This window comes from Phymastichus coffea, unplaced genomic scaffold (assembly GCF_024137745.1).
Source record: "Phymastichus coffea isolate CEN01 unplaced genomic scaffold, Cenicafe_Pcof_1.1 PCOF00052, whole genome shotgun sequence".
In the NCBI taxonomy this organism is placed as follows: Eukaryota; Metazoa; Arthropoda; class Insecta; order Hymenoptera; family Eulophidae; genus Phymastichus; species Phymastichus coffea.
In genome coordinates this window covers 168,540-194,431 of record NW_026706863.1, presented here as the reverse complement: position 1 = coordinate 194,431, position 25,892 = coordinate 168,540, and the positions used below count along the sequence as shown (strand labels likewise).

General features: G+C 38.8%; 1 protein-coding gene across 1 annotated transcript in view; it reads left to right on the top strand.

Annotated features, from left to right (window-relative positions):
- The window catches only part of LOC131665565 (uncharacterized), a 107,920-nt gene that overhangs the window by 3,224 nt on the left and 78,804 nt on the right, over positions 1 to 25,892 (top strand). The window contains exons 2-6 of the mRNA XM_058937527.1: positions 13,286 to 13,421; positions 14,176 to 14,507; positions 22,705 to 22,992; positions 23,738 to 24,001; positions 24,250 to 24,479. Coding sequence (XP_058793510.1) covers positions 22,921 to 22,992; positions 23,738 to 24,001; positions 24,250 to 24,479 — 566 coding nt within the window. The 5' untranslated portion in view covers positions 13,286 to 13,421; positions 14,176 to 14,507; positions 22,705 to 22,920. The remainder of the gene's footprint in view (positions 1 to 13,285; positions 13,422 to 14,175; positions 14,508 to 22,704; positions 22,993 to 23,737; positions 24,002 to 24,249; positions 24,480 to 25,892) is intronic.

Genomic DNA, 25,892 nt, shown 5'->3' with positions numbered 1-25,892 from the left:
GCCTACGGCGAATATCAAAGGGTATGGAAATACCTTCAATGTTTTTTTCCTTTTCTTCGGCAAAAGTTGAATTTCTTCAAGGATGCTAGGAGGCATGCATCGCCGCGTTCTCGTTTCTCGGTCTTATTAGAAACATTGATTATCGATACGAAATAAAAAAGCAAGAGTTTTTTTTTTTTTCATTATTTATATATCGCTACTGTGACAGTGACTTGGTTCACGAGAAAATAACGTGGATATTTGTAATATTAAATGCTTAGCATTGGTGGTGATAAGTAATGAGATAAGTAATGGCCTTAGTCAGACGTCCCAATTTTTCGTACGAAGAATATCCTTTTTGGAAATTGCGGAATAGTTATTACGGAACTTGAACTTCGATCGCTTAATCGCAATCTCATTCTAATTCTTTCAAACCTAAGATTTTCCCGAAAAAAATAAAACACACGCACATTTGTACTTGTCAGCTCACCCATTTTATTTTCAATCTAGTCAATCAGTTTTTCTTGTTCTCATCGGTATTAAAATAACTCCTCATTAGAAAATATCGCATTATACTAAAAAAGAAGACGATCATTCGAGAAAAGTAATCGGAATGAAATGAAACGTCGAATGGGAAAATTATGCCAATTGAAACGTCGTTGCGTCAGCAAGCGGTATAAGGAGCGTATACGTTCCATTGTGCGTTCACCCCGTTGATCGCGCGCTCTACGCGCGGAGTAGAAATTGGGTCGGCGAAAGGTTACAGGTTACTGTCCCGCTTTTCCCGACGTCAACGAGCGCAGAGGAGTAGAGGGGCAGAGAAATGCTGCGCGTCATCCCCTCTTTTACTACAGTTCGCCTTCCCTCCCTTCCCTTCCATCTTCTCGCGGGATGACCGAGCGAATGCACTCGTCTCCCACTGTGTTTCCTTAGCTCCCACTTATTGCGCGATATTGACACAGGTGCAACGGAGATTTCTGGGATTGAGGATCTAGTTTTGTTTGGTTGATCGAAGAATCAATCATCGCGATGCGTTGTTGTTATTGATTGTGCCGCGGAGATTTTTGCGAATGTAGGTTTGCTCCCGTTTGCCTACGCTGAGCGCAGTTGTTCAACCATTCTTTTGAAGCATACTCCGAATTCCAGAGATTTTTTATTTTAATTGCAAGTTTCCTGTTGTATAAACATTCATTATATCCGAGAACGTTGAAACGTTGATTGGGAATATTTCACGGGAAATATTTTCTATCAGCGCATTTCTTAATTTCTTAATAATTCTTCATGTAACTTCAACAACTGTCGAAAGCAGCGGTCTTGAAATTCATCGACAGCGTCACGCCCATTTCGTAGAATGGCAATCTCAACGAATTTCAGTAACGTCTAGTAATTCGATTACAAGGTTTCTAAGAGCTTTGCGCTCTCGCCGAAAATATAAATTTATTACATAACAAGAGTGTGACTGCGCGCGCGATTACATTACCTGTGTCGTTGTCTGCCTACAACAGCAAAATCACATTAGCGTGTACGTCCGTTTCGAGACACCGCGGAAAATCCACGTTACTTTGCGAACTTTCATAACAAAGTGCGATGTGATTCGGTGAATAGCGGGCACGTACACGCGTCGGAAAAACTTTTCACCGGCTGTAATATTGATCACGTGCGCCGTCGTTGTTTATCTCCGCGACTTTGTCGGGGCTCGCGCGTATACGCGAGCTTCGCGGCCGAAATGCAAGCCGAAAATGAAAATGAGAGATAAAAGATTTTCGGCCTTCATCGCTGGTTCGCATTAAGTGGGTGGATTCGGATTACCGCTACTTATCGTTTCGTAATGCTCGCCCGTTCTGATACCTGGCGATGCATTATCGACGCAAATCTGGATTTCACTTTGTTCCAGTACTTGTTAGTTGCATAATTCATTTGTAATTATTTGCTTGATTGGGTTCGTTATAAATATAAAAATAACCGACCGTCGCGTAAGTTTTTCTTTTTTATCTTTAATTTTGCTTCGACGAGTGATTTTCAATTGGAACATGTCGAAGCAACTCATCTCGACGCTCGTTTCGATCAAAAAGTCTTGTCGTTCGTTGTGGCTTTGTAAATTTTCTCGCAGACCACGTATGAGCGCAAGGGTTCGTCGGTTTTTCTTGGCGAAATTTTGGGGAGGGACGATACGAGGGACAGTGCGTGTTCCTGCAAGATAACGCGCTCCCATTTCCCGTGTACAAGCTGCTGATCAATATTTTCCATTCTGAATTTCTTCCATCGAAAAATGACTTCACGAGGCTAATATGGTTGACATGCTGTTGTTAGGAAAGGTCGACGCGTAAGATTTTTACAGACAAATATTAAAAAAAAAATATTTTCGCTTGCTGTTATTGTAGGTGAGCTTTGTGTTTGTTACTTTACGTAAGTCATGTTTAATCCAGCGTTTCACTTTGAACTTACGCAATTATAAAGCATGGAAAATAATAAGGTCGATTGGATAATTGGTAGATTATTAGTTTCTATCGATATTTCCGTTTCATCGAAAACGTGTTGTTCTTCGAACAAACTATGTCGAGGATAAGCTAGCGTTCATTAAGGTCTCAGATTAAGAAAAAGTTATTCATTTTTTATGATGATCAAAGTCATAAAAATATTTCAATGTTTTATATACTTTCAACGACATCTACCTTGATAGTCCAATTAAATTTATCTTATAGTATAGAAAGAAAATTTTTTAATTTTCTCTGAAACGTTTTTAACGGAATTAATTACTAAACAAGAAAATAAATTGTCATTTTAAAGAGAATTTGATATAAATCACAGGACTTCGGAAAATACTATGTAGATATGAGAAATTAGTATATTTTCAATAGTCAAATATTTATACATCGTCGAGGAAACACATGTATTTTCTTGAATAATACGATTTATGTTGTTACGGCTTGTTCTAATTGCGTAAGTAAATTATTTCAAATTAAATATATCACTATACGTCTGATTCAAGCATAAAATACACTTTATTGAGAGCTTCACGAAAGAAGGTTGCGAAATATATTTAAATAAAATACTTAAGATATGCACGAGCAAATGTTATAATAGGTACTGAAGCTCTATGGAACTTTTTTACAGTCTCTCAATTAAAGAATACCGGCTACTTAGACTTACCTTTTCCGTAATGTACTCTCATAATTCACAAAAGAGATATCGTCTCTTCCGATTAAAAGCAAATCGAAAACCTCGAGGTGGCTGCTTTAATAATTTATCTCGTATCGAGCCAAGCAAGTAAGACTACTAGTGTCGCTGGAGACAAAGCTTTGCAAAAGAAAATAAAGCGTTCGCGCAAGTAGAGTAACCTGGTCAAATCTAATTTTCCATTCCATTCTAAGTAAGTTTTCCCCGCGATTAACTTCCTTCGAACTCGAAAGCTATTTAAGTATTTCAAAGTTCGCACGCGCGCGCTTTCTTTGATACAGCCGTGAGGCGTTATAAATTAAATACTTTAGGATCCATGCTTTACTTCGGATAAAAATCTTTCGCTTTGAGTAACGATTGAATTTTGACAATGTAATTAGATTACAATATGCCTTACGCTCGTTCAATGAATATTACATTTTCTTTTTGGCTCATAATTGGCTTTCGGGAAATCCTATTTTCACGTTCTTTTGCAATGAGATTACAGATGCATTTTCAGTTCTTCCACGGATCAATCATTCTCGAAGAAATTTTATTTTCGTAAAGCGAGCATCGAAATTCAGATCGTCGACTCATCGCTTGATACCTCTCTTTATCGATCGACCCGGCAACGGGCAAAAATTGAATAATGTATAAGTCGATCCAATGCTGAGCAGCACTGTAAGTGGTTCAAATCGATAATTCAAAAAAGCAAAGAGAAAGGAAAAATCTTCCTCCAACTCTTTTTCCTGTAATTTTCGGAGCCTTGAAGCGCGATGAATTCATGACCATAATAACCCCGAATAAGAGAAAGAAAACACGTGCGAAATATCTGCGCGCCAACGAGGCCCTGAATCATTCGGTTCGGCTTTAATAAAGATCACCGAAAACACTTTCCCAGCTAAATCACCCCGTCGTGTAATTAGCGGATCCTTTTACTGCACTTTGACCCAAAATCACGTCTTGCTATCTACGGATCGCGTTGTGCGCGTAAAATGTGAAAACTGACAAATTTTTTCTTTTGCCACCTCGCTCACATTTGACCGAGCCGAGCGACGGTGTATTTTGCATTATCAATTCACGGAAAGCCTCGAAGCGTGCACGGCAACGTAATAATTCACGTCCCCAAAGGAACGCAATTGACCCACATTACAAGCAAGAGCGTGACACATCCCAAGAGGTATCCGAAATACATCGGCGCGTATAATTGGTCAAGCCTTGGGAAGCAGCAGCAGCGAGAGGCGATCTTGCTTTAACGACACTTCGAAAATTCAATCTCGACCGCACCGTTTACCGACCAAGAGCGAAAGAAATTCAAAGCTCAACGGAAACAAACACGCTGTCGCCCTAGGATTCACTTGGATGTTCTTGGGACTTTCTTTCTTTAGACGCGTTAGTGATGTTGGTATCTTGACAAACCTCAAAGCCCTTTCTCGTCATGCATTATTTCGGTAAGGCTCCTTCGAATACATTGCAGTGAAAATAAGATCACAAGGCGCTTGTTCATTATTAGAATAGAAATAGCTTGTATTTATGCGAGTACGTCCGTCTATGTATAATATAGTGCGTTCAAATGTCTTTTCTCTTTCACGGAATCTCATTAATTTTTAAAATTGAATGACAATTTGGAAATTGTCATTCAATTTTAAACTTGCTTCGTGAATGTGGATGCGACTTTTCGATCCTCTTCTAATATCGTTTTGCTTTCTTCGTAGGCCATTCAATTTTAAAAGACTATTTCTGTTATAATAACAAAACTTTCGAACAATTGCTCAAAGAAACACGTAATTAATAAAACAGTGAATAGAAAAGTTATATCATCGATTGTAGTAAGCAAACAAGGGTAGGAAGCAGCCATACGCTAACGGTGTCTTAATGATGCATATTATTTCCGGCATAAACTACGTGAAAACAAAAAAAGAAACCGAGCGAGCGGTCTATGATTATCCGAACGAAAAAAACGGATCGAGCAGTGGAATACGGAGGTTTAAAAATAATCATCGATCGCGGGTGTGAAGCCCCAAGCGCGAATTTCATAGAAGACAAAGTGCTCCTATAACGAAGGTGGTGTGGCTGCAATTTTCACCTCGTCAAATGTACACATGCGAATTGACAAACACAAACACTTGCGCACATAGAATGAAAATTCTCGCTGACTTGGTGTGTTTACCTTGGCGGAAGGTGGAGAGCCGGGGGGGGGGGGGGGGGGGGAGGGCTTTTGCGATCGACGTTCCCTCCGTCGGGACTTCGATGACAAGCTATATAGGCAAGCAGCAAGTTCGTTAGGCGCGCGCAAAGTGCATTCTGCAATTTTGACAGGCGAGTTAAGCGGCACGTACACAGAAGCCTTCGGTTATTGGTTTCCACCGTTTCCCCGCAGCCGCCGTCGCTTGTTTTCCCCCGACCCCGCGTCGCCCAGCGGCCGCGCATTCGGCCGAAAGGTAAGCCAGGCCGTACGACTAGTTTGTCCGCGCGCCTACAAGTCGAGACTGCGGGCTATCGCGTGATGCAGTTAGCTGATGAAATACACCGAATACCGCGCTTCCGTTTAGCTCAACTTTCACGGCGGTAATTGCTTATTTCCCTTCGATGAATTCCCATCTATTAATCCACTGCCCCGCGCTCGCATTCAAATATTATTTGGTCGGGACAGCATTTGCCCTCCGCAGTGTAGTTTCCAGTCAAATGTTCATCGCGTTAAATTTAATCGCGACAATTTAGCGGAAATTAATTGACTTATTAAGAGACTGTTGATCGTAATGGAACCAGTCTGACGAGAGTTCCAGAGCGGTTTTAATCAACCGAACTTCCAGCTTCAGTATTAAACGCCCAAGCATTCGTGGTACTGTTTCAGGGTCGAAAATGAAAAAGAAATTCTTGGTTGTTTTCTTCTTTGACCACGCGGTATTCGACAGGAAATTAAGCAATTAAACTGGTCTTGTCTCGAAACTACTGCCGTTGCCAGATACATCCGTTTCCGGCATGTCGGTTATATATTGATCGTGAAAGAGAAAAATGAGATCGCGCTTGATCAATTTGAAGTGAAAAATGAAAGATTACCGCTTGGAAAATTCTCGTGGCAGTAACAGCCTCACAGAAGTTTGTATGTATGCATTGTTGGTTCTGTGCAAAACTTTATAGCAGCGCCAGTCAAATAACAGCAGCTTAAGGAGTTAGACCTCGGTGCTGTAAAGTTTCGCCTCGCGATAATAACTTTGCTATCTAGTCTACATGGAATATAATAACAGATCTGACATGGGAAATCTGTCTTGGAAACTTGTTTGCTGACTTTTTTAATGAAAGTTTATATGTCATTTTTATGCTCACGAGCCTTACATTGTCTTGTTATATTGAGTTTACAATTTCAGTTCGTATGACTGGCGCACATTTGCAATTGACTACAAATTGCGCAGCAGTCAGAAAATGTCTGATAAATTACAGCAATCAATTATCGATCAATTTATCTAGTTAGCTAATTACATTACTTTGCAAAATAAACTACAAGTGATAAACAAAAAATTACATAGAAATGACTATACATTTTATTTCTTTTGCCGAAAGTGAAGTCTTACCGCTTCTGCAAATTCACACCGTACAGACCGACTCAAATCTCAAATACATTCTCAAAAGAAATTTAATAGAAAAAAGTCAATTTGAGTTCGGAAATAAGACATTAAATGCATCCCGTTCCATACAATTTTCCCCTCAATGTACCAACTTTAGCTTTCCCCATGGCAAAAAAGAGGGGCTCATTGAACTTGTACTACTTCGATGTAGGGAAAAAAGAATTGGTTTGCCTCACTTACGTAGATGGATCCAAGCGATTTCCGTTACTTTAGGGGAGGATTTCTCGCTCTCACGTTCTGATCTCTTAGCAAATGAGTCCGATTTGTGATTCCTGTTCATACTTGGGTGTATGTGTGTGTGTGTTTGAAAGCAGGGAGAAGTTATCTATACGAAATGTACAAAAAAGACGAAGATGTACGTGGGGTGAGATATCGATGAAGTATCACGCGTCTTGCTAGTAAATCTCGATATCGTTGGGAATTTTTTTTTTGATTAATATTGTCGGATTGGATGGTGTGGATTTTTCGGAATCTACTTGTCTTCTAATGATCTTTCAAAACTGTTACAAATACGGTGTTCTTGTCGGAGTGGGCACGATGTTATTGTTTAACCGAACCCAATCCAATAATCAAATTATTACACCATGCTCGCACGCGCTATTTATACCAGTCATTCAAATAACATAGTTAATTACTGTATCAATTGAATATACTGAAAAATATGTCTATTATCGCGCATTGACTAAATGTCATCGATGTTTACAGTGGTAATTAGATACGTAGTACGGAATAGCATATGCTGATCGTACACAATAGTGAATATCGAAACCTTAATTTCCAGGAATTGCGCATCTCATTAGCAATATTAATGCGGTTGCGTTCAGCTGTAAAGTTTTGCTCGCTTTGGACACTGTCGGGCGAAACTCGCTAGACTTTTATGCTCGTCAAATGCCAATACTCGTGCTTCGAGTAAAGGGGAGCCAATAGAAAATAAATCTCTTCAAGATAATGTACACAATTCCAAGCTAAGAGCTAAGCTCGTCGTTTATCCTCACTTTACGATCGACAGTGTAAGGCTTTTGCGAAACTCTTGTATAAAGTGAAATCCATATACACGCCTATCAGCTATCAAATTTTAGCTTCGAACAAAGTTTCGCAGACCGTCTACGCGGATTATACCACCCATGCAGGGTCCGTCGCTTGCATAAGAAGACGACGAAGCAATTGCAACGCGCAGATCGCACACCTTCATCGAAACGTTTAATTTATGCCGCCTGCGAGTGGTTAATATTGTTTGCTTTATGTCTTTTGAATAAATGACGCGGTGGTGACTTTCAATTTCAGTGGCAATTAAGCTTGAGTAAATTGTGGGCGTTAGAAGCGGCGAGCTTAATTTATTCATCGTGCGCGCAGTTCAAGGATGAAATCATAATTGTGACGCGAGCAAAAAAAAAAGTGATTTATAATTGTTTTTATTTTTCTTCTCTCGCGCCTAATGTTTAATCTCGGTTGGATCGTCAATCATTTTCGTTGATGCGCTTAACATAATTTATACGACGTAATAGCACCTGAAACCTCTTTCAAAAGGTAACGGCACGCGCAGTTAACGGACACGCTATTTTAGACATAGATACGTTCAAGCAAGCTGGTTCGCGATGAAGAACGAAAATTGTATAAAAGCTAGAGCAGCGATGAAGTGCAGGTTGATGGTGAGCTTGTTTCCCCGAGCTATAGCCAAGCGAACTACATTCGTATCGACTTATTGAAACATCAGCTTCTAGCCTACAATACGCTCACATACGCTCGGTATGATGCATCATTATGAATGTATAGTAGCGAAAAATTTCTTTGCTATTGAATGTTGTGCAAAGTATCCCTCGTAAATTGATTTTATGCCGTGTGCTGCTTTTTTCTTTTACGACCACGCTGCTCGCGCACGCGGTCAGTTTACGACGTGAGATGCCATTTTTCTATAATATAAAAAAGGATTTTTTTACGATCACGTTTTGAATTCTTCATTGTGTGTTGCTCCGAAGAAAGGTATTAGTAGAACAGTATTTAATAATACGTGTTTTACGAGGGTACATGCTATAAGTTCAAAACAGTACTTTTGTTTTTTGACTCGAGAGAAATATTGTGGTGATAACATTCAAGTATTTTTCAATTTTTAAATGTAAAATATAGTGGACTCAAAGGAAGCTTACCGCGTAAAATTTATGATATAAATAATTTTTGAAGGTGGGAATAAATAATTAAATCAAAATATAGAACAGTTTACTGAACCGCAGTGCATGTATTTATTTCACAGTTACTATCATTGCTGTTTGAATTTCACGACCGAACTGCACTTCCAAACATTACGACGCAATTACTCGTCTGGTCATGCATTAGCACTCTCGCGCGAAAGAATAATGGAAGGTACTATATATAACAATGGAAAGACACTAAAGTAGAAATCCTGTATATGGATACTTTCGTATGTAACCGCAAGTCTGATCCTGTTCGAAAATGTACTTTTTAGTTCTCGTTGGTTTACAATAATTTGTTTTATCTCATCTACAAAGGTCTTTGTGCGCAGCGTTTGATTATTTATACCTTTTTTTCTCTCTTGGGTAATATATTCAAAGTTTCCCTTGCGTTCTCATTTATTTTTCTCGTATTCGCGGAGCTGTCGGGAATATTCGAAACAAATGGAGTGTAGGTTCGCGCTAAGGAAGAGAATAAACGAGAAAAATTGCCCCTACTTTTGATTTTTTCTCTTTTGAATTCCGTTTTTTCTCTTTCCATTTCACGGAACTGAAAGCGTTTATTAAAGAACTAATAATTGTGAATATGTAAATGAAAATTGATTGTTGGGTAGAAAAATATTCCGAACGATCTAATTAACACGTATACAGTTTTTTCTTCACTGGAACTCAATAGATCGAATGAAGTTTTCCCCCTCCTACGATGTAGAGAATAGAATTTGAAATTGGGTCAACTGACAGCCCTTCATATCCGTTCAAAGCTTGTGCTAATAAGAGGGTTAAGGATCCAATTGTTTCAGAAGACTTTTGTGTTTTTTCTTTTTCTCCGAATATTGAAGTTCCACGCTCGTGGTAATTACGTTTTTCCAATTTCAAAATGTTTGCCGAGAGATAAGAAAACAAAATGTTCTTTCCGACAATAATAAGTTCTTACACGCCTGGTAAAACACATTTTGCGCCATACTAATCTGTTTTATTGCGACTTAAAACATTTATTCGAAGTACTGCTCTAACACTTTCACGTTAGATCAGTAGATAGAAAGAAAGAGAGAGATAGAAAGAGACGTAAATATAGGCAGTTTTCTCGTTCAATTTTCCAAAAGTGACTATGCGTAGGCATATCGAGATCGAGCGAACGAAAAGGAACTTGTTTAACAGAAGTCATCTCTTCAAGAGAGAGAGAATCGTATTACTACGTGCTCGATTATGTGTGTTAGATCCGATCAACTTTATTCTGTCGATGTTAACTTTTTCTCGTCCTTTAACACAGCAACCATCGGCACACAGACTATAAAAAAAATTCTTATTTTGAGTATGCAGTCAGCTTGAGAACTTTTGTACTTTTCTTTTATCGTGCACAATCGTATGGTTCAATCTTTTTTTTTATTGTCGATTCAAGCGATAAGACCTATCTATTTTTAGATCATTTTTGCAATTTCGTAGTTGAAAAAAGTTAAGTTCTGAAATTTTCTGAGTACTTATTTTATAAAGAAATTCTCGGAATTTAAAAAAACCTTTGTTTATAGTGACCATACAAGTTATATGATCATAGCTGACATTGTATATATACGTATATTCGGGCGAGAAAAAATCGTATTATTCGTTAGATTAGCTAAATATTAGGATGTATCTTTTAAATGACACCAAGCAAAGCGAGTTAAAAATGTCTCGAGCTGTGGGCGTATATATAGTCTGTGACGAACGTTATTTCAATGTTCGAAATGCAAAAGCGTGTACTACGAAGCTACTACTTCTATAAAAACGCGCGCGACAATGGGAATGAGCAAGTGATGCAGAAACAAGACTCTGGCATTTCAGTAGATAATGTAAATTCAGTCGCAGTGCGTTCAATGCGAAATGAACTCTATCCCTCTCGAAAATGAATGCGAGCTTAGCTCATCGAACGATATTTGTTAAAACGTAAATTATAGCGCATCGGAAGAGAGACGCGACCGCCGACTGGAAAAGTGCACGGCGTCGCACACGTGTACCGCAGACGAGCTTGAGCCTGTCTTTAACCGATATCGCTTTCTTCGGTTAGGTTTTTCGGGGTCTGTTTCTAATTAGGCATCTTTCATCGTGCTTGTTATAGACCTCGTGATGAAATTTGCTTCCGGGTAACAAGAGTCACCCTAAACGAAAATGGCGAAGGCGAAAGAACGGATTATCATGCAGGTTGACGAGGTGGTCAGCGTGGGTGTGACTAGTGAGCCGGCGGTGCGTAAGGTCTATTAAAAATGTGTATCCCCGGAAAAGTTTCGACGATGGAGGAAGAAACAGAATAGTGGGGTACTCGGAACGCACCGAAAAGGAGAAAAGAAAACCTTTGGCTTCTTGAGCTCGAGCCAGCGAACTGACAAGTTGTTCTCTCTCTGCAATTAGAGCGGCACGCGAATACTTTGTAAACTATGTAAAATCTCAGAATTCCCGTCTTTTTATTATATTTATAGATTTAATAGTGTCCACTTGGTTATATTGGATTATTCCTCTTCGCGACAGGCTTCTTTATGCCTTCATCTATTGCCGCATTGTATTCTGGATTGGATTTAATTTAAATAAAACTCCCTATAAAACTATTAAAAAATTTAAATAAAAATATTTATTCAAAAAGTACGATATACTCATTCGGCGTATTCAAAATTATTCCGGCTCTCATCATTAACAATAATTTTTAACCCGTCTACGCATCGAATTATACTCGTATGAGTACAAATACTTTTAAGCCCTTGCATTCGTTATTGAATTCACTGTTGCATTTTTAGAAGCTATTGTGCTCCTGGCACAATGCCACGGGATCTTTTCATACAATGGAAAATCGTGTCTTTTTGGATCGTCATTCACGCAATGAAAAGTATAATTAAAATTTTATTCTCTTCATTTTGCTATTTTACAAAAGCTGAACGATATATAAATCTTCTTGTATTCGAGCGGCAAATCACTTCATTTGCATCCCTTATCGGCAGATAAATCATATCACCTCTGAAACAACGTGACCGTTTAAGCGTGTACGTGTATGCACTTCACGTATAACCAGTGTAATCTCTTTTGAAAATCTCTCAGACACAGCTCGACGACGCGACCGGCAATTGTTGTTGTCGTAACAACAGAACGGCATAATTATGCGTTTTAGGAGCTGCACGATTAAAGCCTATAATTATGTCCTCAACGTGGCAGTCGACGCCTAAGCGTTACGATAATTGAACGGTTAGTGGTCGTGCAGCAGCTAACTCGAAACGAAATGCACGCGTGAGCGTCAGATGTGCTTGCACACCTTAAAGCTTTTGCGCGCTCGACCTTATTTCCGTAGCCGAGGAAGATTACTACTTGCGGCCTGCTTTCTTTTCGTAGTCGCGACTGCGATGTATGAGCTTCTTAGTGAATTAACGAATTCGCCTGTAGTATATATTAGCATCACGACTCATTTCACTTGACTGGTAGTTAAATGACAGCCTAGTAGTCTGGGAATTGTAATGAAATGCAATTTAGTGTATTGGAAAAAAGTCGTAACGCACCTAACAACATTGTTACATATCCTTTTTCGTCATATATCGAGATATCTGCCAATCGCAAAGGGATACGTGTACAACACTTCAGTCTCTCAGTGAAACTTGGCAAAAAGAAAATACGTGCTGCTCATCTCAAAAAGTTTAACTTCATCTCAGGCACAAATTACTCGTACAAATTTGTACAAGACAATTGCAATGGTCTTTTTTCTCCTTAGATATATGCTCAGTGAATTGTACGCGTTGCTTTAATATTTCTAGCGTGGAAATAACATTGAATAATTATGGAATAAAAGATTATTTGTTATATAAATTGCATTGAGAACTCATTCTTAAATTTCTTGCAAAAGAAGGACGTTGTTCTTAATTAATGTTTTCCACTGTGGAGTCTTAATGAATTTCATTTGGTTAATAACGTTAATTGATACGACAATTACGCATTGCAGAATATGGTCGTTCACCAATGAATAATTAACGTGATGTACAACGTTGTCTTTAGTATTGATAATCTATTAGCGACGTGACATTGTCGCTAAGACAATATCGAATCTCCATAACTCGTTAAGTCAAATCGATTGTAAAGCCTGAAGCTTTGATGTTAATTAGATAGTACCATGGATGTATGTATTGTTATAACAAAAACTCGTCACTCAATCTAATCTAATAAGAGTTTGCAAAGCGAGGAACACGAAGCAAATGAATCAATCTCTCTGATGCGAAACGCGTCTAACTCATATCGAAAACAGCAGCCTCTTTCATTTCCCTAAAGCCAAGTTCCAAGGCGGCGGTTATGAAAGTTCAACGTTTCTCATTAATCGCCGTTGGCATGTTACAGGTCAAAGTCGTAGGCTGCCACAGCAGGAGCCACGTAATCGGACGTTGCTGCCGGAGTCGAGTAGAGTGGCAGCAGAAGCTGCGGAATCAATAAGCGGAAGGATCTCTCTACTACGCCTCTAATTCCATCCGCGGAGGTGAACTCAACCACTATAGCTGTCGGAATTTCTCGCTGTACTGGTGAAACCGATATTATGCATTTCGCGCTCACTGCCTAAAGAGCTCGACACCTCTCTGCTCGTAATTGGATATCTGCCGAGATAGAAAGGGAGCTTTTTTTGCGGTGTTGTCGCGACTGTCGACCGACGAGTGCACAACTCATGGATTTTTTTTCGTTTTTTCAACGACATTGCCGTTACACTCGTACCAGGCATATAAATCCAAGCAACTAAACGTCCGCGGAGTTGCATTTCTCATCCTTTGTTCCGGAAAATGTTAAAAAATAAAATAGGGCCTTTTTACGTTAAATGTAAATAAACTTCTTAAGGTTCTGATTTAGACATAATCAATCGAATACGCTAGCTACGTATTCGTAGTGAGATATAGAATATTATTTTTCTTAAATCAACACGTGCGTTTCATTCACTTCCGCTCAATCAAACATCAATATTAGATGCTCGTCCCACTCTGTTTCATTCATCCCCGCATTCGTGAAGCATTCAATTCTCTGCTTGACTACGAAGTTGAGAGGAAAGAAATTGCGTTGGATAGAAGTGTGAGAAAAAAAGATTGAAGCTTATATTCCACTTTCAGGTTATATTCATGATTGATTTTATTTATTATTTCACGAAGTGGAAATTCACGTCTAATTGAAATAATGTCGAGTTACCGAAGAAGTAGTTTTTCCAAATGTGCCAAATCGATAATGCAATGATGTCTGTTTGTTCGCAGTGCAACAACAGCGAACGAAGCCCCGGCAGAGCAGAGCCCGCATGAATTGGCATAGAAAAGAATAAACAAAGCCGAAGCGTCAAAGCAAGAAAAAAATAAATAAATAAATAAAAATAAAAAAGCGGCGCGCGAAACGATTCAGATTGAAAAAGCTGGGTCGCAAGCGGGCCCGAGGGGGGCGGGAAGTGCTGCTCTGCCGTGAAGGAGATAAAAAGAGCCTCGTGACGGAGGGCCTTCGCACGGCCCTGGCGCGGCTGCGGCACGGCACCCCTTCCGGGGGCTCCCTGCCGAACACACCTAATCCATCTTCGACGCCCGAGCACAAGGCGCACGTAAGTATCGTTTGAAGTCGACACCTTTTTTTTCAAACTGTTGATGTTTCGGGGGATATTGATTGGTAACTGTGTACAAACTAAACCGTGACAAACATAAATGAAGTAAATAATAAATAAATCAGTGGACTTTGTGTTGACTGTATTCTATGCCTGTATGTTTCATCAAAGTCCAGATATGGGCTATACATGGGCATGCTCATTATTATTTTAATGGACATGAATATAGTAGTGGCAGCTTTTACTGTGACATGAAAGTCCCGATAAATCGAATGTGCAGGAGCTCTTGTGTGTATTTTTTCCGGATGTAATATGTCGAATAATTGTGATTTCAAATACCTATATTGCGTTGGTTATGTAGTAATAGGCTTAAAAACTCCAAATTCCTAAAGCTATGACGATTAATATTATCTCTTTATCGCACCTGCGCATAATATACTGCACGTGCAACCTAAACTTCACAGACTCGGTAATTGCTATTGTATCTACAGTTCTGATTTATCGACATAAAAGCTTTACCACTTTTGTTCGTATTCCGCAAACAACAATCCGTAGCGAACAAAAAAGCAATGGTACTCAAGAGAGCGTGAGAGAAAGCCAAACGGCTCTTTTCATAACTGGTTAAAAAATGTTCCTTTTCCCTCGTCTCCCCGTGGTGATGGTAAAAGCCTTCGCGTTCCCGTGAGGTCGAGCGAGATAAAAAAAGAAACTTGCAGATTTCGCAGAAAAATCTTCCCTCTTCTGGCAGCGCAATTCTGCAGCAAAAAAAAAGCAGGCAGAGCCAGACGTCTAAAAATAAACCGCACTGCAGCATTGGCAGCTACCGCCGAAAAACGAGCCGCCGTTCCGCTTGATAGAAGAGAAAGAGAAGAGGTCGACTTCGTTCCTTCGGCGTGCTCCTCTTAACGCCGCCGCCGGGGAGAGTTGGCTCCCTCAGGGCCATGCAAACGAGCGACCCTAGCAACTGACAGATTGATCATGCGGATTATGCCTCTTTGTTTTTTTTCCCTTTCTTGCTTTCGTCCTTGTTTTCCATTTCTTATAGATAATTTTTCGATTATGCTGATTCAGATACTATGAGGCAATTCTTTCTTTCTTTCTTGTTAGCAAGACGCATATTTTCGATCGAATTTTTGAAAGCTCGGAATGTCTAACATTGTTAAACCGAACAAAAATCATTACAGATCTTAGACTGCTCTGTTTTTCTTTTCTCATTCCATTCCAATTTTAAATAGCGTTGCTGTACTGCTACTATAAGTTTCCTGCCTCATGCTATTTTCTCCAAGGTAATGGGGTAGTTTATTGCTCGTTTAGTCCGTTGGCCGTGCGGCGCACTAAAGGCTGACTATTACTACTACGCTTCGCAGCGGAATCTTTTTACTTTAACTTCGTTAGAAGCAAAAAAAAATGTAAATAGGGCAGCTGGTTTCTTTCATTCCGCGTGAAAACAATAGCATAGAAAGAGGTGGCTTGTATGCGTGGAGAGCGTCTAAAGATATGTGCAATTTTTTAATAATTAAATTCTATGTAATTCGCTTGTCAAAGATTGTTCATTGGGTCAAACAACAAGTTTCGTGAAAAACGCACACGCTTATAATTTTCAAAACATTCGACGAGTAAATCGCATTCGTAGCGCTATTCTTTGAACGACATTTATTGTGAATTGTGTTAGAAACGAAAACGCACAGTTTTTATTTTGGAAAAGTGCTTCAAAACACGAGTAAATAATCTTTCATGTAGCTTTTAATTGCCATTCAAAGAATTTCCGAAAGAAAAAAACTAACTAAACGCTGAGTAAAGTTCGTCGGATGAAATTGTTTATTCATACCGTCAACTCAAAGCCGACATGGCAAATTAATTCACTCGTTTCGTACACACAGCACACACAGCGACCACGTCTGCACGCCATTACACCCAGAAGCAACAACAGAACTAAAGTTAGCAAACTAGCAGGCATAATAATTATTCTCCTTGTCGTGCGTTGTATGTGTTCAACGTATGTGCGAGCATGTCGGCATTCTCTCTTAGCTTCCGACGTGACTCGCGCATGATTTTGCGCATGCTGATTAGACACGAAAAGTCGAGAAGGACGGCGCCACTGGCAAACGAGAATAGCAGCTCCCCAATAGCAAAGTCTAACGAGGTGTAAATAACACTTTTTCTTCTTTCTTCTTTATCGTCTTTTTTCGTTGTGGAATTATTGGATTCTTTTTTTTTTAGTTCTGGCATTGTGGTTTTATTCACGAGTGTACTATAAGCTACTTAATTCTTTCCGTTTCGACGCGCACACGAAAGAGCAAAAGTTGCTTAATCCGTGGCGGCAGTCCACGAAATCCGCGAGACGAGTTAAGAAAACCAATTATACCGCGTAAAAAGAGTGAGGGAAAGAGGGAAGCAGTGTCGTCGTTTATATTGCATTCTCTCTCTCTCTCTCTTTCTCTCTGTTACTATATCATTGCTGGCTTTCAGCGACACTTTTTATTTCTTTTTCACGAGAAATTTTATAGCCGCTGTTGCTTAATTACTTCAGGAATTTTTTCGCTGACTCAAAGATTATTTATCAGGGTCAATTTTGTAATTAATTTTCAATAGATTTTTTATTCCATTTTTCCAAGTTGATTTAATTGCGACAACAAGCAATTGTTGCAAATTGAATTGCATCGAGTTTACTTGTATCTCAGAATGATTGATAATTTTGTCGAAATTAAATAGAATTTTCTTTCATTTGTTCACATGACGCTTTGCACAATTGCATTTCTTCTTCACCCAAGGCAGAGAATTAATTAATACTTCCAGTGAAAAAGCAATGCCATATGAACTCATTTCTTCGTTTACGAATGTCCATCAAATAGATTTTCTATTGTGCGCACTTGAAATACGCTATCTGTTGAAAACAGCTATTTGGAACAATAAAACCGCTTATTGATTCAGTACTTCATTTATTTTTGATTACGTGCTATGGCCGTAGATAAATGAAAAACGTATAGGTAAAAAGGGTTATGATAGTAAGGCTGAGTCGCGTAGTCTGTGACAAAGCGAAAAATGAAAAAAATAATAGACACGAGTCACGAGACATGAGAGCATAGCCATGCTCAAGCTGCAATTAAAATTAATGAACTTCGCCACAGTTGAACACCATTGCACGCACAGTAAGCAAAGTAAGAAGTACAATTATGTCAGATAGCCTTTCAAAGTGCGTGCATGTGCGAGAACGGTAACAGACTCATGGTGTAAATGAAGTTTTATACTCTTATGCTTTTTTGAATGAAGGCTTGTGTATTATGATTAGATTTGTTATTAAAATTGTATTTTTTCGGTGAAGTTAAAATTAAAAAAATATATTTCGAAAAAAATATTGATCCATCTGGAGAGAGACGTTATTTATGAATATTAAATTCAAAATTGGATTCGGATGAGAGTAGCAATTCGAATTAAGCTCGATCAATTGATTTTGACCGTATTTCCAGAAATTTTAATTTCGATTAGAGTGATTTTGATGCCATTTTCATGATTAATAAATTCAAATCATATTTAATGACAAGGAGAAAGTCATTCAAAAACAGTCAATGCCAGAAATAAAACGCTTAATTAATTTTAATCGAACGTGATATGCAAAATTATTCGAAATATATTCTTTCATTTCATTGCAAAAATGATATCTACTTATTATTAAATTTGACTGACTGAGCAGTAATAGGTATTCGAATATTAGATTTATATCAATTTATATCTGTCTGTCAAATTTATATTTAAAAGAGAAAATTACTATCGAGTTGGAAAGTTTTCTAAAAGTAAAAAAATTAATCCAAAAATTTGCTAGCTTTTGTTTCGTTTTCTTTTTTATTTGTTTGTCAACACATAATTAATTCGCTATTAAGAGTATAACGATAGTATTGACAATAGGTTTCTATTTGTTAGATGATAACAGTTAAAAATCAAATAGAAAAAATTAAAAAGAACACAAGAACCGAAGCATACGTACAACGCAAAAGTTTGAAATTATGTCGAGCTGTTGTGATTTACCGAACTGCATTAAAAAAGATAAAGACTTTAAGAAAGGAAAAAAATATATACAGACGTGATAGGAAAATAAATCACACCAAGTAAAGAAAATGTATAAGGATATACTTAAATTTTTTTTATTTTAGCATGCATACGCTTCATATCTTTTATTTTCTGCTGAAAATTCAGTATTATAACTTGAATTATCTTCTGGCATTATGCGGAACTTTCATGTGCAATAGAACTTCCTTTTACAACGGAACTGTCACTCAAAAAGTTCAATTATGTTTCTTTGCAAGGAAAAAAAAATTACTTTATTTCAGTTGACACTGAAATAAAATTCAGAAGCAGCAAAAGAAAGCAAAACTTTAATCCCGCAAATTAAGCCACATTCGAATAAGAAACATCATGTGTTCACATAATTAATCCAATAATCCTTTGGTAAAGTCAAGTCGATCTTACGAGTGCGTGCTCACAAATGAGAGTAAGAGGCAAAATTATTTCGCGTTAGTTCGAATCTTCTGCCACTCGACGAGATTACGCAAACAGACACTCGAGGTTAGCGTTTCAGGACGACGACGTTGAATATACTATGGTGGAATCTCGCTACGTGCGCGGTTACTGTATAAGCATCTCCGGCGCATTGTGTCTGACGACGAGACGTTGGAAACGAGAGATACATATGAGGGGGCCTTATAAACTTAAATTTGAAAATGATCCGCTTAAATTTATTTAGTTGCTTGAGTGCTGCTGCGGCGAATGCGGAGCTCTTCAAGTGTGCGCCAGAGCTCTTTACTTGATTTTCACTTACGACCCATCGTCGTCGTCGCTTCATTTGTAATGGAGTGGATTTTTTTTTTTCCTTGCTTGAAATTTAATTTTGGACGAAATTTTTTTTCGAAAGCTTCGGTTTTATTCATTCAAATTCCGATAAATTTCTAAAAGGAAAGGAAGAGGTTGTAATTAATAATCCGATCCGTAAAACTAAGTTTATTAGTGCGCTGTTTCCGTTTGATAATACCGATCGATATAAATTATGGTTTTCCATAATATTTTAGATTTACGTCCTTCCAATCTTTTTTTTATGCTTATTACATTTGGCAATAACAGAATCTTGCGAGCACTACATTAAACGTAAATACCTTGGTAATCAATCGACGAAACGCTAGTATTAGTGGCGTATACATCAATCCGTCGGGCAAATTCCGCAGAGGGCTAAAACAGCTGAGGCTCATCATTGAGCCTTGCGCAACCCATCAGCAGTCCGTCCAGCCATGTACCAACATATATGGCGAATGAGATCAGCAAAGCGCTGAAGAGGCAAATCCTCTCAAGCGAGTAATGGCTGTAAAGCATTCGTGTGCTCCTACCTGATAACCTACGCACACGGGTAATTGCAAACCGGGCTTTTATTTGTATCTTCTTAATTGGTTGGCCTGTTTTGCTGATTAATCTCTAGTCTCGATGATCATGATGGTGATGATGATGATGATGATGATGATACTGTCGCTTGGATGAAAAGAGCTTTGTTCCCGGATCCTCCATTGTTATATCTCTTGAGCGACGTTCTGTCGTCTGGACAGGCGTGCGTGTAGCGATATATTGTATATTCTCTTCTTTTTTTTATTGTAATTCGGGCTTGGACTTCTTTTGTGGCAAAGAATTGAATGAAATTGAATGGAGAAATTTTTGATGAGAACAATGGTTCCGTAATGAAAAGCTCTTGCATGTTTTAATGCGATGGAATCACGATTCATATAAGTACTCGTATCTCGTGCTTGTATGCGAGTTTTAGACAATTGCAAAATAAGTGGAATCATTTTTTTTTTCAGAACAAAAAAGTTCGAGTTATACGACCTAGATATCGTATCAAAATGTATTTGATTATTTCTTACATATTCAATGCGAAACTTGGGATGATTTAGAAATACGAACTAACTTTCATTGATAATCCATAGCCTCTCCTAAACTTTCAAATAATTTCTTCTTTACATACAGCCGTTTAGTCGACGAAGGAAAAATCTAATGTAAGAGACTTTCTTCGATGTAAGGCTCAACTAACTTTACCATATTTAGCCCCTTTCATTACAGTGCAAAATACAGTCCGAGCAATTTATACAGAACGAACGCAACAGACGGCATGGACTTTTTATACGTCATATTCATTAATTGAGCATATACAATAAGCACGCAATAAAATAACTGCAGCTGTTTCCATATGTGACTTATTGATTTTACTTCTCTCTCTCTCTCTCTCTCTCTCCGTTGCTTACCGAACCAATTTTCAGCGTCCACATAAATTCCAGGTCCACGTTGGCGGCAGTAATCAGTAAAAGACAAATAGCTAAGGCGCTTGAACATCCTCGCGCGTAAAGCGTGTTATACGCTGCGACACGTAGCCGTCATATCGGACAATTTGATCAGTTGCTTGTTTTACATGCTATGTACACACTGCGCGAAGGGTTCGTCGTTTAATGGCTCTCTATGCGGACTATATACGGGAGACAAAGGCGCGGAGCTTTTTATTCTTACTTTCTAATGGTGTACTCGTGCTGCTGCTACTTTTCATGAATTTTCTTCGGGCTCTAACGATGTCTACGATTTTTCTAACTAATTATTTACTAAACGTAAGTAGATTAACGAATGTCAATTAATCTCGAACAAACCAATTTCAATTTTCCTATTCACTATCTTGGAAATCGTCTGCAAACACAGTTATAGTAATTGCAAATAAAATTACAGCTTTTTACAAAATGTGTATAAGTATCAAACATACGAAGGTCGGTAACCACTCATTAACCTCTAGTGTCAGCAAATATCCCTCAACTTTGAGGCATCGGTCACTTGTCATCTAAACAACCTCTCTCGTAACTTTAACGTTCACATAAACAGACCTGACTGCCCGTTCTATAGTCAAGGTAGAAAGCACAACATACACGCATACGCACACGCACGCACACACACACACACACACGCACGCACACACACAGATATAGAACGCTCAGTAGAAGCAGCGGTAGCATTAAAAAGACTTTGCTTAGTCGTAAAGACATTGTGTATAATGCTCGTCCGTGGTACTGTCAACAATGCGCGCTAAATCGCCAGAGGCCTTGCACTTGTGGACAGCCTCCCCAAGGATAAGACGTTACGCGACCTACATCCCCAAAACGCCGACTAATAACACAATGAGGGAGAAGGGGAAAATAGGCTTATGCTCACAAATCGATCGATTCACTCTCGGCTGAATAATAATGTAAGCGGCGATGAGGAGGGGGCAAAGAGAATCGATCCGCGAAAGAAGGGAAGATAATTTTATTTATGTCGGAGGCTCTTAACTCAAAGGGGATTTAGACATCGAGTGGAACCACTCGGTGGTACTACGTCGAACTTTGTACAAGCGAAGAATTTATGCTATGTACAGTTCGCGTCTGAGTCTGAGCGAAGGGCGAGATAGGCTGAAGACGTATAGCTTTACTGTTGTACGAGAGGGGAAGGATTTCTGTGGGCTCTCTTCCTTTAGAGAATTTTTTGGCAGTGTACATTATTTTTATCGGAATTGAAGACTTGTTTAACTGAAATAATTCGTTCGAGATGAATGTTAGCCCGGTCATTTTATTAACGAGGGATAAGAAAACTGTATTACTTTTAGTTTGTTTTTGTAAGCATTTAATACTGTCGAGGAACTAGGAATACGTTTTTTGAAGCAAACATAATTATTTCGAAGCACTGACGCAGACAATATGATATCTGCATTTGAATTTTGCGAAATTCAATTATCTGGAGGTACTTTCGACGCTGGAGTTTCTGAGCACGTGTCGTCTATATGCAAACTTTTCATCTCATCTCTTTTAGCGAAGAATAAAAAATTACTTGCTCCACTTTCAACGTCGCCGAATAGAATTTTCGGAAACTAGTTTCTTTTAGATTTCAAAAAAGCGCACGGAAATTCATACTTTCATATATTGCATTTTATCGCGAAAAAGAGAGATCATGTCGCTCAATATTGCTCAAAAGAAAAAGCAGATATTGCTTTTTCATAAACTCCAACGTGAGAATCTCGAAAAGCAACGAAATGGCGAAAAGCTGCTGTTCGCCGCAAATAAAAATATCAACATTTCAATGACTCGAATCGTAAGCCTACTGGTAAAGACCGTTAATGAAAATTCTTGGTGGTTTTCAACAATGCAACCTGCAGGGATGCTCGGAGCAGCGTGGTTCGGCGGGCAGGAGTTCGGCGGCGTGGGTTAGCCATTCAGCAGCTGCCGGTACCACGGCAGCTGGCACATCGGGACGTCACCACAACGGGGATCATGGTTCGCGCGGTGAAAGTGATCTACTCGCACACGCCGCATCGGCGCTACGTCGCTTCCATTTCAAGTCGGTTAGCCGTACCGTGCCCAAACTAGTCATCATGGGCTCCAGTACTGCATCCGAAAACACTATCAATACCAGCACTGACAGTGCCAATACTATGGTCACGATGGTTAGTATTTTCCCTTATTTTTTGAATGAATGATTCAATTGTCCAATCTGCAATTTCCCAACGTTAATTGTATTGGTTAGTATTATATTTTGGTTTTTATGCGAAACGGGTAGATTTTTTCAATTACAATACACAGTTGTACTGTAATTAGAAGAAATACTTTGATGTTCTATTTTATTTGAAATAATGAAGAGGTTTTTAAACGATCATTTTTATATTCTTTTTATGTTATATTTATCAATTTCTTTTATTTAAATATCTGAAAACTCAAGTGTAAATAAAAGCCTTTGATGGATGTATTTATATAGTTTCTTCCACGTATAATTATTAGTTTAATTTCATAATTTTCATTAGTTTAATTTTTACGGAAAAGTTAGTATTTACGTAATTATTTATTTGCTTAACTGACATTTTCGACACTGGCACGTAAAATAAGTAAAAAAATTGTAAATACAAACATAATTTGATTTTTGTTGCATAAGACAACCGAAAAAAATGCAATTGTTTTCGCCACAAGAATAAGTATTGATATCATAAGTATTGATATCACTGCGCCAAGTGCATACAATATAGCTTTCAGTGTACATAAACGAGAAATACGCAATACGCCAGATGCAGGCATCCGTCAATTAAATTGAAACCGCAAAATGTTCGCGTTCACTCGTATATATGTGATCAAAGGATATCCTTGAAATCAAACAAGGCCGTAGACGTATATACGCATGTATGTTGCTTTTGATTGCAGGTAACCACAACGGACGGTGAGCCACACGATGATAGCTTGGATCTGATGGACATACCACCGGAGCTTTCGCCGCCACCTGTGAACGACGTCGTCGCACCAGCACCAGTTCACAATAATGGTATAGTCGTCGCGAATTCGACTATTGTTACTACTAGCATGAATGGAGTAACAGCGCCAGTTACCGTTGTCGTCACATCCACGTCGCCACAACTACAACAGCAGACCATCGTTAAGCCATGCGAAAATGGTCTTCCTGTCCAGTTGGTAAATAAACAACAAATTCGCGCGATATTCAGTCGACGAAGCACTAGTTTCACGTTCGTGAATCACCGCAAAAGTTAATCATCCGAATTCATTAATCATCCTTCGAATGAAGGATAGCACGTGAGCTGGATTGAATCACCAAGCTTTGTTTGTGGGCAGAATTAAAAAGAAAGAAACGAGCGTGTAGAACGTTTCCCGAAATAAACCGATATGTGGACCTAGATCAACCTTGCGTACACCTATTATAGGTAAACGGAACTGCAATGACCAATGGACCATCTACCATAGTTCAAAATGGGCATGGTGTTGCAAAAATAGTGCCAACGTTGTCTTCGGCGAACTCGGGTGCAGATAGTCCCGGTGCGCCTCCACCAACACCAATGGTGGGTTCGCAGCAGGAGTCAAGGTTTACCTTTACCTCTGAACAACGTGCCAGAATACCAGCGTTACCTGATCTCAAGGCTCTCGACTTCTTCAGGTTTGTTTGATTATTACGTTATCATCGCGCACGAAGAGAGAGAAAAAACTTGTACAAGCGCTCGTGATGTCACTTGCTCGGCTCGCTCGCGAGTGGGTTTAAATTGCTTTCATCCAAGTTTCTCTCGCGTGACTAACTTTATTATCTGCATTACAGTACTTTTACAAAAGTAATAATTCCGTTGAATATAATTTTATCGGGAAAATTGTGGGGTAATAGTGTAGGAGAGAACATTTTGTTTCTTTTTTTTTTTGTTTTTGTTTTGCACACGTGCGCGCGAATGGTAGGAAATCACATATTTTTAGTAAATTTATGATGGCAAGATGTGCGGCATGGCAAATAGAAGCTTCCTTTTGTACGCACGTGTCGTCGAACTTTCCAAATTGCTCGAGGCGTGTCGATTCCCGTACGATTCGCACGTGAAGCTGAAACTTTTCCTATAGGGTACTCCCTCGTTTTCTTTTTTCTTACTCCCTACTTAACCGATCCCTTAGGACACACTTACTACATGTTTCTCTCTCTTTTCTATATTGGAAGAGTATATACGCATCTATAGTTTCATTTTTCCTGTAATTTCGTTGGCCGCAGCGAGGCAACCTCGCCTCGAGCCAAATGAGAAAGAGGTCAAAACGTGGTCGGAGCTGGATTTTTCTTTGACTACATATATATTTTTTGTATTTCGTGTTTTCAGATGGGACGCTAGTTTTGTTTAGCATTGTTATCGACAGACTGAAAAATTCGATTTTCATTAAGAATTACGTTTACGATAAAATTTTTTACGAGCCGAAGCGTAGATTTTTTAATGTGTCAGATTACAAAATAAATGTTTTAATTTCCAGCAGTTAGAGTAATTTCTGAAATCTTAATGAGTTTTTGAAATTATTTTCCAAATGAAAAGAGATTTTTATAGTATCGGATAGCTGTATTTCTAACAAGCGAACTTCGGAACAACTTTACGAGCCAATCCTTTTTGATTAGCGCTGAAAATTCCATTTCTAATGCTCTATATACAGCAAGAAAAGCAAGAGATTCCGAGATTTCGCATTGAAAAGCATTTCCTACTAGAGATACCTCATAAAGCTCCGGCGAACTCCTAAAATACAAGAAATAACGCATGTGGCAGAGAAAAATCCCGAGCTAGCATCAACAGATATCAATAGAGCTAGGTGTGCTACTGGAGAAGTTATATAATGCACATAGAAAATAAACGACTCCCATTTCAGAAACTGCCATAAATCATTGATGCGGGAGAGAAAGCGGTGAAAAAGTGGAAAGACGGAGTTTGTTGCGCTAGCTGGTGCTACTGCTCGGCTGCAATCGATAAATTCGTCTTTTCAACCGAGCAAAGGAAAAAAATATACGAAAGTAGGCGACGACGACGAGCCGTCGAGAAGCTATGCTCATTGTACCCTT